Below are 15,766 nucleotides of genomic sequence, written 5' to 3'. Positions count from 1 at the left end.
AACACTTGTTTATAAATTAACACCCTGTACTTTCACTTCAGTGTTTATTAAGTGTTCAAGTGTATATTAAGTGTTGCTCTGCTGTTTTGCAATGCAGGCCTACTTATATATATCATGTTTTAACAATGCTATGCATGTTATTTCTGTATGTATTCATGTTGTGAATTGAATTGACGGCAAGGTGATTTTTCCAGTTCCTAGTTCGCTTCTTAATTCAATTGTTTGATTTCAATCATACCGTATTATATAAACGTTTGATCCCGAGCGTTTGATTCGTTATGTAAAATAAAAACAATTGAACATGTGATATATTCTTGCTATCATTATTATAAATACTATATGTGTGTTATTGCCAATAGCATCCTTTTCCGGCTATGAATGTGATTTCTATATTTTATATAATGTTAAATAAAATTGAACTGAATTGAATTGACGGCAAAGTGCTTTTTCCAGTTCCTGGCTGGACGCTAACATTATTGACATCTTCGAGTTCAAACACCCCGCCTTCAACTTTAGGCATATTAAGCGGATTAGAACACCGCGTAAGATGTACTATTTCAATCTGTGATTGATAAGCAAGTTGAAGGGCAGAATGGACAACCAGACCACCTTTCTTTCTTTCTTTCTTTCTTATGAAACCACCTTTAAAATGTCTCGTTTAATTTCTTATTCGCGCAGACAAATTAAAGCAATAATATGTGATTTGAATAAAGAGTAGATTCCTATCTTAGCTTTTATTGATCACATTGTTCCCTTAATTTCTAAAAAAACAAAAAAAGAAAGTTTTCCTGTCAATTCTGACCTTCAATATATAATATTTATCTCAATTTTAGAAGAAAAGAAAGAAAAAAAAATCCAAAGAAACAAAGATAAATCTAATAATTAAAAAAAGATTGTATATATTTTTGAGAAAGATCTTAATCATCTAAAAAATGGATGATTTTACAGTATTGATTCCTTCGAGTTCAAACATCCCGCCTTCAACTTTCGGCATAATAGGATTTAGGACACCGCGTAAGATGTGCCGTGGTATTTAAATCCGTCGTGATAATTAGTCCGTGATTGACAAGCAAGTTGCAGAAATTTAGAAGAATAAAATGAATCATAACCAAGTATCTGTCATTCATTTACAAATCGTACTTGTTATTGGCTTTTATATAAATAATATTCATTGCAATAAATATGCACCAGTATGTTTTGTAGGCATAGGCCTAGTTGAGCTTTAATTTTGTCGCAATTGATACCTCGATAATAACAATGATTTGTTTATATGAAGCTAAAGTCATCGCCTCAATAATATTAATTAGTGTTGATTATTTTTGTGCAATTTGACTTTTTGTATGTGAGGCATCTAAAGAAGCATATTTTTTATAAGAAAAATAATATACCTGTTCATATTGTTTATAAACCAAATATATGAGAAATAAGCTTTTACAACGATTGTTACATTGTTTTGGAAGGACGATAATTAATGTACACGATGATTTTTTTCTTGATATCGTATATTGATCTTTACCCTGTTTACGTTTGTTATTGTTTCAATTATAAGATTTGGGCCGCAAAAAGGAAGAAGGGCCAGGGTGGCAAAAATATTATCAAACAAAGAAAGGGCGGGAAATATTTAAATGCCGTGAAACATGTTTTAGGTTGCTAGCGCTATACTCGGCATAATGGAGTGTCATTTATAAGTGCCACCCTCAAATTTTAATATCGGGGGATTTACCCCCTCCCCCATATCCCGAAATCTACTCATATGAAAATAATGATGTGAAAAGAAAGCGGGGCTGCAATTATTATGTAATACGGTACTTTGCCTTTCCCATCATCAGAAACATGACTCTGGAACTCTCAAAACCATCCTTCATCTAATACTCGAGGATGTTTTTATCGCATATGCACCATTTTATTTATCTTATTCTTCATTTGGACACCTCACCCTCCTCAAGTTAATTTTCTGTTTAACACCTTTTGATGATTTCTTCTTGGACAAGAATGTAATGTGGAGACTTCTAACAAAGTACCAAGTCCATTATGCCCATTGTGCAAAATATTGCAATAATGTGTGTGGGAAGTGTTGCGTGCATATGGCCAGTACATGACGCAAGTTTTTTTTTCAAAATTTTTCAAGATTTTTTTTCCAAAATTTGGGTCGGTGGGGAGGGCTTCATAACAATATTTTTGTTTGGCCTTAATACGCAGCTGTTAAAGGAATGAAAGACTTATACCAAATTTTGGATCTTTTGACTAAAATCATTGATTGGTTCGCTTTGGTTTTGTGGCAAAACTTGTGTTTTTGGCCAGAATAATGTACATTCTTAGTCAATGGCTGTGACTTAGCTTGTTAGCGCTGAATTTCAGGGGATTTACCCCCTCACCCATATCCCGAAATCTACGCATATGAAAATAATGATACGAAAAGAAAGCGAGGCTAATTTTTATGTAATATCTGCATTAATTTTGTGTTTTATTTCGTAAAGCACATGTCATACAAAAATAGCAACAAAACACATGGTCAAAGTCAATGTAAATTAAGTATCTAAAATATATAGGTTTTTGTTATAATATACATATTTACATACTATTTACAAAAGGTACAATTTTATGTCATAAGTCTACACGTTTACAACACTACGACAATCTCGTGCAGTCCATGTCAGTCCTAAAATATTTGTTAAAATATTTACATATTATTTACAAAATCTTAGTTACAACGTTCGCTTACACGTTTATAAATCCAATAGAGCTCGTTTATTCTAGAAGTTTTAACAGTAGGTGTAAGGTTTTAAAAAAACCTTACACCTACTGTTCATCATAGAATCAGTCCGGATGTATTTTGGGAATATTTTAAAATCTCACGATAATTATTATGTTCAAAACAATGACTCTATAGTATACATTTACTGGCACATAATACCGGCGTATGGCTTAATAAAAAAAAGCATATACCCAGCAAGCATTTTGAGCTGTTATACAAACGCGGTTTGGTTTGGTCAAAACGTTTTAATAACATTTAAATATCGGGTTATATAAATGTCACGCAAACGTTTTATATGAAAAAACACTTCAACAACATTTTTAAGTGTTATTGCAAAATATTTTTAGCAAACATGTTTTCAAAATATTTGGTCAACATTTATAACATTATGTTAGAATGATTTGCTCTAAATTTTCAAAATTATTTTCTGAATGTTATCAAAACTTTTTGTATAACCCGATATTTGAACGTTTTCTGTAAAACATTCGGTGCTTGCCTACACATTACAACATGTTGTAGTCGTCATAGTTGATGATATTTAGCTTGTGACTTTTCAACTATTTATTTCTTTTGAAAGTTATTCAAACCGTTTACCCGAAATATTAACGTCTTTTGTAAAACTTATCTTTGCTGGGATATCACCATTTACTTACATATACCTGTACAGTCTATTTACCTCTAGTTGTTACACAAATCTCCTAATAATTTATTATGTGGTTCAAAACAATGTATACATTTATTGGCACATAATACCGGCTTATTATACTCTTTTTGAAATGGTTTAGTCAAAAACGTTCAATAACATTTACAAAAAATGTTTTCTGAATGTTGTTAAAAATAACAAGGGTTTGTACCTTTTTTATATAACCTGAAATTCAAATGATCTCTGTAAAATATTGTGTGTTTGATGGCTAACTGCATCCTCGCAGTCGTCATATTTGAGGGACATACCCTGTTTATCATTATTCATTTAGCTTGTGGTTTTACAACATTTCAGTTCATCAAAGTTCGAGTATTTAAAAATGTATCAAAGTTCACATAGCAGCAGTACAATGGCATCTTGCAGTAACTTTAAATGTTCGTTTTTGTCAAATACATATCAAGTACCACAAAATGGCACAAAATTCACGAGTTGCACAAAACTGTCCAGTTCAAGTTCATAAAATCTCGCAGGCATAAACGGTCTTCTCCGATTTACACGTATCACACCTCACGTTGCAGCACCATTGGAATTGACAATTACATCTAGACTCCACCACAATCTTTGTCCTCGTTACTCTAAGTCCGCATTTAGTGCATAGTCTCTTGCAACTGTGATGCTCCCACGAGGCCAGTTCGTCAACCGAAGCATCATCTTTTGGACTTCGCAGACACTCACGGCCTTCCGTACCACGTGTACCGATGGTAGAATTTGCGTCACAGTAATCAGGGGACTTCTCCAAGTAGACCAAATTCGTCTTTTTCAAAAGAGTTGAATCTTCGCTGTTTTCTCCTTCTTCAGTTCTCGAAGCAACCTTTCCATTGATGAGTTGACCACGAACATAATTTACACGGACGGCATCCAGATATTTCTTCTTGAGTATAGATCCGATGACGCGGAAGTCAGCTAGTTGGTCCCAACACGTTTGGACGGAGCAGCTACCTGACACACCATGGCATTTGCATCGTCGTTGCATGTTCTTACGAACAACCTGTCAAAATAATAAGAAAAACGTTAAACATTGAAATTGACAATTAATCGTAACCTTCGCATGAACATTAAAAGGGCTGATCAGGATCTGTGATCTCTCTCAAATTTCATTTGGGTACATAACATTAACATCCTCTCTCGTCTACCGAAGATAGCAACATCAATATTACATCACAATTTGCTTGTTGCCGTCCACCGACATACACACATGCTAATTTTTAAACGGATCAAAATGTTTGCTAACAAATATATATACATATAGCATAGTTAAGTTCCAAAAGATGTTTTAGTCGTCTTACCTTTCTTCCAACTTCGTTGTTATGGAGATTGGCGACAGCTCTTGCATCATCACCGGTTTCTAATTCGTCTATGAAATTCTTGGAAAGTCTGTCGCCGAAATTGACATTATCACTACAACCACCCCACTGCCAGTCGTCACCACCTAAATGAGGGAAAAACAAACAAAATATTAGTTTAGAATAACATTTAATGGACAAAAAGTTGCTGGAATTTACCCCTGAATGGCCTAATGGCTTTTACGAAACAAATCTGTAAAGCCATGTAGTACAAGTCCAAAATTGTATGCACTTCTAATCTGTTTCAAGAACCATCATCCAAAATAACTTTAATTAAAGTAAAGAGTCACATTTTACCAGTCGTTATGACAGCATTGCAAAGTTACAAACCGACATATTGATATCAATAATTTTCTTACCCATTTGTCCGACTTTGCTGTTGTCACATCCGCATTTGGTGAAGTCACCCAGACTACAATTCTTGGTCAATGTAAACATAATTCCGGCAGTGTTGATGGCATGAATGAAAGACATCTCACGAGTCGCTGTATAGATGGAAAAACAAAACAACAAATCATTAACATGATTAAGTGGAATAAACTTAACATTTGCCTTTCAGCAAAAGAAAACATATAATCTTTCGTTAACTTTAAATATTCAAGTATCTGAGTGAAAAGCATCCTTGGTAAAATGTCCTATCGTGGACGAAATGCTACTTCATAAATATTCGTAACTAACTGAAAAGTTTCTTTACATATATTTATCACTCTTAAATTGCAGGTAAAATCAACTTACGATTCAATTCGGTGAATAACGACAGCGAGTTGTCGGGACAATTCCATCGATCCCACTTGAATTGATGTTTACACTCCGACATGGCGTGGCCTGCTCCGGCTGCTATGCTGTCAGAATAAGACAAATAGGTCTGTGGAAGAGATAACAAGGCAAGTATGTGAATATCAGTTCTTTCTATTCATTTCTTGTTTCGCAATGTTTCGCAATGTTAAGCGATGTCGGAAAGGGTGCCTCACTGTTCCCAGAGTATTTCTGGTATTTTTTTGAATACCCGCAGTGTTAAAAACAAACTGTTGGATTTGCAGACTTATGTCTATACTCGTGGATTTCAAATTGTTGGTATAGCCGAAACATGGTTAGATTCTCATATACCCAGCTCATCTGTACTTAATGACTATATTATTTTTAGAAATGACAGAAACACTAATGGAGGTGGGGTTCTGCTTGCCCTCTCTCCAAATTTGGATCCAGTTGAATTAACATCTCGGCACAGTTACCCGAACACTTCATCACAATCTGTTTGGGCTTCAATCTGCATAGCAAATAAACGATGGCTGTGTGGGGCTTTTTATCGCCCGCAACCCAGGGATATGGAAGCTCTCGATTGTCTCGAGGAAACTATTGCAAACCTTCACCCTGAGCGTTTTGCCGGTACCTTGCTTCTTGGTGATTTCAATGTAAATTTTGGACCTAATCGCATTCCCAATAGCAATTTCTATGAAAAGCTCACTGCCATCTCTGACATTTTGGTCTTCATCAGCTGGTCAACGATTACACACGCACGCCAGAAAATGGTCCTCCCTCGATGCTCGACCTTGTGTTCGCTTCAAGATCTGATCAAGTGTTTGATGTTCAAGTAACTGAGAAACTTGCTACTTCGGACCATCATATGGTAACTTTTAAAATTAGAGGGAAACCACGGGGTTTACCCAACCTTCGCAGAACATTTTATCAATATGATCGCGCTGATGTAGAGCAATTAAATTATCTGGTTTCAAATATTGACTGGTACAATGTTTTCAAAGATGACTGGCCCATTGATCGGGTCTGGAACTCCTTCACAGAGACTTTTTTCTCTTATATAGATAAATGTATACCTAAGGTTACTAAAAACGTAAATTTAAACCATGGTTTTCTCATGATCTGAAGCGTATGAGTACTAAAAACAGAAAGCTTATCATAAAGCTAAACGTAGTGACAGACAAGCTGATTGGGAAACTTATCGTAAGTTGAATAATGAATTTACCTATGCTAAGAAACAAGCCTACAATTCTCACTGGGAAGTTAAGTTTGCCAAAAATGATAACTTAAAAAGTTTCTGGTCATTTGTTCGCTCTAAACGTGCTGAGCCAGATTCTTGTTCTTTTGTCATTGATGGTATTCAATCATCCAACCCGTCTGAAATTGCAAATGGTTTCAATCACTTATTTGCCAGTTATTTTACCAATTCCAGTCATGTCAGGGAGGTAACTTCTCCTGTTCTTGATGTCCCCACCATAAGTCATATTAAAATATCTGATGACATGGTTTTTAAAAACTCAGGAGTCTCTCCCTGACAAGGCAGTTGGTCCTGATGAAATCTCATGTCGTATGCTCAAATTGTGTGCAAACCTCATCTGCCCTGTTCTCACTCGCATTTTTAACATATCCATTTCAACTGGTAATCTTCCTTCATGTTGGAAGACCGCTAATATTGTTCCTGTGTATAAAAAAGGTGATAGGAGTGATTTCAAAAATTATCGTCCGATTGCACTTACATCAATTATTGTCAAAATGTTGGAGAGTATTGTTTCTGACCACATCCGTAATCATCTTTTGTATAACGGTCTTCTTTACACTGACCAGCATGGATTTTCTCCTGGGAAATCGTGTACCACTGCTTTAAATGAAGCCGTTTGTGAGTGGAACAAAATTTTGGATCGTCGTACATCCCCGACACCGCGTATTGACTTAGTTTCAGTTGATTACAGTCGCGCTTTTGACTCTATTTCGCATACAGTTCTTTTGGCAAAGCTGCATCGCACTTATGGTTTTAGGGGTCCACTCCTAAGCTGGATCTCTTCCTTCATTACCAACCGCAAGCAGAGGGTTGTTTTCCGTGGTCAAATGTCCAATTTTGTTTCTGTCCTCTCAGGTGTGCCCCAAGGGTCGGTGTTGGGGCCACTGCTTTTAATATTTATGTCAATGACCTCCATCTTCACCTCTGCTCCAAGATTTTTCAATACGCTGATGATACCTTTTTATTTCGCACAATTACCAATGATTCTGATATTAAAATTCTTCAGAATGATCTTACTACACTTCACTGGTGGTCAGAGAATAATGCTCTCCAACTAAATCCCCAAAAGTGTCAGGTTATGTGTATTACCCGTCGTAAAAATAAGCCTTCTCCAATTTATCTTGTGTCAAATACTAAGCTTTCTCAAGCTAACAGTCTTCGTCTTCTTGGGGTTCAGATTTCTTCTGACCTCACATGGAATGTACATGTATCTTATGTAACCAAAAAGTGCAATAGATTGTTAGGTTTTCTTAGAACTGTGGTTGGAAATCAAAATCAAACTAGAGCGGTTCTCGGGTTGCGCGGTTTTCGGCATACGCGGTTGGTGTGTAAGGTTGTTGGGTGATGGTATGGTAGTGGTTGTGTTTAAATGAGAGTTTCTTTTCAGAACCCTGTATGGGCGAAGCCTGGATGGTGGATGGGGAGTGTGAGGTGATTAAAGAAGGAAATAATATGTGTATGTTATCACACGAGTTGGGCGCAGCCCAACGAGTGTGATAACTCACTTATACATTGGTTACAAACATATATCAACTTGTACCCTCTCATTATCACTACAGGTGATTTGACAGTTCTGTGTGTTCCCTGTATTCAACTTGTATAATTGTACCCCCTCATTATCACTGTAAGTGTCTGATAACACACTTATACATTGGTTACAAACATATATCAACTTGACAGGTGGTCTGATAACACACTTATACATTGGTTACAAACATATATCAACTTGACAGGTGGTCTGATAACACACTTATTGGTGTTATATTCACAGGTGGTCTGACAGTTCTGTGTGTTCCCTGTCGTGTGCTCCCAAGGATTCTCATTGCTGGAGTGGATGGTATGATATCAGATATATTCCCTCCACTTTCAGCACATTCTTTGAGTGAATTTCCTCCGTTCATATCACAGAACACCGCATACCAATGTATAAGGAAATGTAATAGGCCGCACAGCTGTGTAATGTTTATGTTTTACAAGATGCCCAGAGCACGGGTTGGGATATGGGATATCCCCTCGTGGTGTCGAGTTCACAACAGGTGTTGGTATTGCTTTACCAAAACAACCCGAGCCGTGTGTTGCAAGTTTGTGTATGTATAGACAGTTTCCTAGCAATGTTGACTGTACCCACCAAGTTTCATGCCCATACGACATATTTTAGTCATTTGACCTCAGATGACCCCTAAGTGACCTTGGATTACCCCAAAATGACCTTCCAAACATTTGACTCTTAATGTTGACTGTACTCACCAAATGTCATGCTGTTATCGCGGCTGTGTACTCTAGCCATTGTTTCTTTCTCAAAATTGAGTTTTTATGATATGTTTGTACCTTGTTATGTTTTTTATAAATACATGAAATACAAGGAATGAAAATCCAGATTTGTAAACTCCAACTGCAATATTTTAAGGATTTTATTTCACTATTCCACTCGTGTTTGAAATTGAAAAGGAAAGAAAATCTTTGTTGTACCAGCAAGGTACACGCGCGCAACAACTCATCGCGTTGCGTATCGCGCAATTTGTTAACGCATAAATACGCGACGCATACGCGACGCTTATCTGCATGCGCGGCGCATCTTATGGAAACACCACGGAAGCACTGATTTCACAAAAACCTAGTGGTAAAATGGCTCCGTTTTAGCTGATAAAATGTGGGTTTTTCAAGTTCTTTCCCCGATTTAAATATCAAGTTATGAATGGATTTCGCTCAAACTTCTCAAGGGGCTGTGGATTTACCCGATGTTCACGTAATATAAGTTACAAAAACGAAAACTGTCGCATTCTCCTGTGAGATTCGATGAAAGTGCAAAATGTGACCACTTTAAACTTCAACGGCCATTATTTCAATGTTCATTTTCTCGGTAAAATGACGATTTAGGTACACGATAACTCAATTAATACAGCATCTATAGGTAAGCAAATATGATCATCGTAAAAAGCATGATCGACTCAAGAAACGGTTTTCTCATTTTTTATATTTTGGTCTATTTCCGATTTTGGGCATCATTTTGTGCAAATAGGCGTTTTTGAATTTTAAAAAGTTCATTTTGATGCCTTATATATCTTAAAGATTGAGCTAAAAACAAAATAAAATATTTTGGAAAGAGTGTTTTTTGTTATGATGTACCTAACAAATATTGCCAAAAACTCACTTTTTGTGATTTTCTTCAAAATTGTTGTTTTTACCCCAAATCTGTATTTATATTAAGATTTATTGATGTCTTGCCTTCATAAAATGTATACTTTTATATGTTTTGCGCGAATAATTACAAAGTTATTGCACTTTTCCTACATGCATGTCTGAGAGTACACAGCCACCTTATGTCAGTTTTTAGTAATTTGACATCAAATGACCCCTGGGTGACCTCGGATGACACCGAAATGACCTTCCAATAATTTGACTCTAAATGTTGACTATACCCACCAAGTTTCGTGCCCATATAACACTTTTAGTAATTTGACCTCAGATGCCCCTGGGTGACCTCGGATGACCCCGAAATGACCTTCCAAAAATTTTACTCTTAAGTGTTGACTATACCCACCAAGTTTCGTGCCCATATGACAGTTTTTAGTCATTTAACCTCAGATGAACCCTGGGTGACCTTGGATGACCCCGAAGTCAATTCAGCTCTGTAAGAACATCAACTACAAAATACAACTGACCAAGTTTAGGCGATACACCATGTTGTTAAAACCCCTGTAGACCCTATAAGGAACAAACCAAAAGATCGATGACGTCCTATAAACGTAACTAGTTTCTTTTCTCAGCCGACCCCTCCTCCCTGCCAGAAACGTAATAATGAAATGTTGAAAATTTTGACATAATAATAATAATGACACATTCTTCAGACCGATGGTTTTGTACAAACGTAATCGAGTATGTATTTTTACCACCTCACCCCTAAACGAAACTAGTTTCGTTTATAGGACGTCATTGATCTTTTGGTTTGTTCCCTAATACTCGGCATCATCGCACATGTTGACTTCCAAACTTCATCACAACATAAACTTCGAAAATGATCCATTCATACTGTTCCATTTATCAAACCTTCTGTTTGTATCAATTGCCAGTGAGCAAAATACACGTGCTCTGTTCACTATACACAGCAAGGTAGCTATGTGCACGATATTACAACCTCTACCTTGCTGCATTTGATTTGTAGTTCTGACATCTGGCCTGCGCCGGTTTAACAACCAGGTCAAACCTTTGGAGCGGGGCTAGACAGGGATGAGAGAATGCTGTGTCGTCATAAATTAAATAAAATTGATTACTTTTGGTAAATAAGGGTTGTCTGAGAAGAAAAAATGTGGAAAGGTGAAAAGCAAAATGAAAAAAAGAGAAGAAAAACAGAAGGGGAAAATGGGGAGAAACGGGAGGGAAATTATGATTTCCTTTCTCCATGCTCAAAATTAAATGTTGAGATTAAAGTTTTCATTTTTTTTTTTTTTTTGTGTGCCAGAGTGATTGCGTATTAAAACAAACGTTAACAAACAAAAACAAAATTCCCTAAATTGTTATACCAAAATAAAAAAATTTAATCTTGTAAATTTTTGACTCTTTGTAAGGTTTGGAAGTTTTTTTGTTTCTCAAGAAAGAAAAAAAATCTGATGTCATAATGAGTCAAAAGATGTATGTTTTATACAGTAAATGAAGTAAAAATTATGATGCGCAGTGATTATGCCACGTTATTAAATTTCTAATCTTAATATTTCGTCTTTTTGTCAAAATTCAAAAAGTATGTGATAGCTGATTTGTTGCTCAACCACACCAAGTATTTAGTTTTGTTTAGTTGTGGCGTTAAAATACCCAAACAATTAAGTTTCTGACGATACAGTTCTTTCAGGGACACCCTGTATATAGCATGTTTGTACTACAGTATCGATTTTATTGAAGGTCACTGGTAAACAAACACTTGATAGTCTGTGCCTCGGGCCAGACTGTATGTGGCTATCACGATGTTTGTTTGGATCGCCCGACACAAATTGGCTGTGTAGGAGACTAGGTCTGCGCAAACAAATTAACGACTTTATAGCGAACGCGAGTGTTTCCAAAAAACCACACAAAAGCAAAAAAAAAAAAATACACCCATTGCCCGCTATTTACCGCACGAAATGAACGACTCTAATCATGTACCGCACGAAATGAACGACTCTAATCAGCTGCGGCAATTCCCCAATGGTGGATAGGCCTATACTATACACGTATTCTTATTCGTGCATTTGACGGACTTGGGTGTTTTTTTTTTTTTTAAATATCTCCTCTCCTGAACACATATTATTATAGAAAATCTATCTACTTCTTCATTCGATTACATACTATATACCCTGCAACTTTCAATCTACACAGTGGCTAGATAAACCCTTAAACGTGCGAACAAATATTGCAAAACAAAATTAAAGTATGGCTCTCCGCCTATGGCTCCGCCCATACAAATATCCTCCTTACGCTGTATCGTTCCCTTGTTTTACCTATTATTGATTTCTGTTCCCCAGTTTGGTTTGTTTATCGCAAAAATCACATTAGCACCCTGAAACTATTCAACGTCGTGCCACCTGGTTCATATTGGGTCAACGGCGGGGGATCAATCATATGGGGAACGTCTCAAACAACTCAACATCATGGATCTTAACAACAGAAGGAAATATTTGTCTATCTGTTTTGCCTGTACTTGTATATTAAATTGTAACGCTTTTGGTTTCGGCAATTGGTCTGTAAACACACGTCACTCAGAAAACTTAGTTTTTAATCATAATATCACACCCAAAACTGACAGTTTCAAATTTACCATTGCGGTAAATTTCCCTCGCCTGTGGGCTGGTTTGCCAAATTCTGTAAAGGATCATTTTATTTTGTACATGGGCACAAAGTCTTTTAAAAAACATTTGAAAACTTATTTAGTAAATAATAGTACTGAAGAGCAGGACTCTTAAATTTTGTTGTCTCGGTTTTCTGCTCAGTGACCTACTTTATCCATCTTCATGCACTCTAAATTTCAGGGATTTAAAATGGATCCCAAGGGACTGTGATTGGGGACCGATCAAGTGTTGGATTTAAAATTGAATCTTTAAGATTTAAAATTAAATCTTTTGGATTTAAAATTCAAATCTATAAGATTTATTTTGGATCTAGAGTTGATTGGTCCCTAACTACGGTCTTAAGGATTTATTTTTAATCCTTGTAATTTAGAGTGTGGCCTGTGTTGGTCTGGTGGGTGGGGTGGGGTGTTGCTGGGTGGGTTGGTTGGGTTCTGGTGGCCGGGGAGGGGGGGGTAAATCCATGTGTCTGATAGGTAGGGGTCACTGAGCAGATTTCCATCTTGTAATAATGTAATAATGTGTACATCCATATCGGGAGGGTGGGCTTGTCGGCTGCTGCATGTGCCTCTTTTCATTTGTTGGCCTTGGGTGGATGCCGGACTCGTCCGGGTCCCGGTCGCTTGGGGTCGTCCCCGGGTTGCCTGGTTTGGGAATGTTTTCTGTATTCCTTCATGTAGGCAATGTGGCTTGGGGATGATCTGGAGTGGCCTCCACGTGGCATGGGTCTGGTTTTTGTTCTTGGCTGGTAGGTGGGGGAGACACGTGTGATGGCTGGCGGGTGCATCCTTGTGATGTGGATGTACACACAATGTGTTTAAACAGTGCAATAGTATATATTTTTATGTAATTGCCCCAATGGGTTGGAGGAGTCACACCTTTTGGTGACAGTGTCTTGATGCTTCTGACTCTTCCTGGCTAGCCCATTGGGTCTATTTTACTTTTGTTTCCTTTTGTATGTATTGCGTAATTTTACTTTGCTTTTTGATGTATTTTAGCCGAATTTGTAAAATAAAATAAAATAAAATAAAATAATTTCCTGATCTAAAACGTGTCAAATTAGTTTCTTCAATCAGAGAAAAATACAAGCAAAAATTCAAAAATCAAATCAACTTAATCAAGCATTAAAAAGGGGTCCGAAATAAATATAAATAATCCTATGAAGCAAGTAATGGTATGCAATCAGGTTTGATTCATTTATTTATTTTATTAATAAAGCAATAGGCATAGGCCATAAAAGAATTTCCTGATCCAATAAGCAAATGCAGCAAGACTAGATCGATTGATCGATGCCAATAGAGTAAGCAATCAATATCGATGAGTCAGTCCTTTCATGAACAGACCCACCATGAGACTAATTAGATAATGACGTCCCAAATTCATTACCAAGTTTACCGCCATGAAAATTAACAACCCCATATCGACCTAAAAACTTGGCAATTGTCATTCTAAGCCTTTTCCAAGTATTAAGTCAACCAGCACCGTATATGGTATGCAAAAGTGACGTCATGATGACATCGTACGTTTCCTTTTAATATCACCAAGATTCAGAATTTGTAATTTCCCCCATCGAGTGAAACTTTATTTCGATTAAACAGACTTAGACTTATGGGTAAATTATTCACAACCTTAGTTAGCCTACATTCTAACGAGAAAACAGTCGATTTTAATACTCTCGGGAAAAACAGAACGACAACAATTCTTACCTTTGAACCAGCTAACAGTAGATTAGTTGCTTGTGACCTGTCAAATAATTAGAAAAGAAAACAATCTTTTCAAACTTATACTCAATACTGTGCTATACAGCTTTCAAACTACTCAATTCTTTATATTTGCTTTGTATCAACCGTCACGATATAGATATTAAATGCATATATAATTTAATTAAAGCAATCATCAACATAAACAATGTCATATGTGACTAAAGATTCCCTAATAACAATTTTTACATTCAGAAATTTTCCCACTTATAAGTGTACTGTTTTTAATAAATAAAATCAGTATGCGTGTATTTTAAATAACTAATAAGAAATATATGTTTTTAGACGCACGTAAGATGCATTCCTAACTTGTCAATCCTGAAAAAGTACTTGGAGAACTACTAGATGTATAATAAAAATTTACAAAATTACAATTATTTAACTCCAAGAAAACTGTAAAATAAAGAATTTTTTGTAAAATACTTACCAGCCATTAATGAAGCAATGTACCTGCATCGCAGATAGCAAACAACAATACATAACTGCAGCAACTTGACGAAACATGATGAAGAGTATTCCGCAGAGTTATATTCAAGCTATCGACTATGTTAAGGGTATATTCCAATTTCCAATATCAAAGTATTACTCCAACAAATATTATTAAAGAACACAGTATTAAAGCGAGATGAGATGTTGTTCTGACGGTAGCTAAAGCAATTATGACGTTGAAAAGAACTTGCAGTTGAATTTCATAAGAGGATCGACCCATATATGTATTGAAATAACTTCCTTTGCGTGTGCCTAAAAGACAATCAACATCAAACGTCGGCTGCCGCGCCCACAGTGCGCCGCGCCATTTCCTCTCTAGTTCATTGAGACGGAAAAGAAAGGAACGATCGAAACGCGCCTGCGTATTTCCTTGTGTAAAGTAGTACATTGAATATTTCATCTAATCGAACTTGTGGGAAATATGAAATAATTGACGCGGGTGTGCAATATACCTAATCGAGAGCTTAAAACCGAAATTTATATGTAGAAAAATTTATGTTTTAAGTTTAAATATTTCAGATGATGGTGGATGCGATATCGGCATTTTTGAGGTCGCCATTGGATTAACACATAATCATGAAATCTTCACAAACAATTCTAAATTTGTTATGTGGTGTAAAAGCAAAATTATCTTACTCTAAAACCGTCGGGGTACGACGATGTACCACACTGCAGGTATGTTAATTTTCCATTTGTAATTGCTAACCGTGTATTTTGAATGGGGCTGTCAGCCCTGTATCTTCGCCAGCCTCGTACGTCACGTGTTGCGCTTCCTACGCCGCCTGAAATATTTAATTCGTTCTGGAAAATGAATACAATCGCTGTTTTTTGGGTTTTTTTAACATGGGATAAATAATATTGTATTATTATTAATATCATCAATCAATCA

At 36.3% G+C, this 15,766-nt stretch overlaps 1 protein-coding gene across 1 annotated transcript; it reads right to left on the bottom strand.

The window, feature by feature from the left end:
• Positions 1–2,567: 2,567 nt before the first annotated feature.
• Positions 2,568–15,110, bottom strand: LOC140143663 (protein Wnt-8a-like). The gene is made up of 6 exons (XM_072165479.1): positions 14,816–15,110; positions 14,335–14,371; positions 5,537–5,666; positions 5,161–5,286; positions 4,745–4,887; positions 2,568–4,446 (listed from the first exon to the last, which is right to left on the bottom strand). The coding sequence occupies exons 1-6, from the start codon at positions 14,890–14,892 to the stop codon at positions 3,913–3,915; spliced, it is 1,047 nt and encodes a 348-aa protein (XP_072021580.1). The 5' UTR covers positions 14,893–15,110; the 3' UTR covers positions 2,568–3,912.
• Positions 15,111–15,766: the final 656 nt, after the last annotated feature.

This window comes from Amphiura filiformis, unplaced genomic scaffold (genome assembly GCF_039555335.1).
Source record: "Amphiura filiformis unplaced genomic scaffold, Afil_fr2py scaffold_25, whole genome shotgun sequence".
Lineage (NCBI taxonomy): Eukaryota > Metazoa > Echinodermata > Ophiuroidea > Amphilepidida > Amphiuridae > Amphiura > Amphiura filiformis.
The sequence above is the reverse complement of the archived record's forward strand: the minus strand, read 5'-3'. Positions and strand labels throughout refer to the sequence as shown.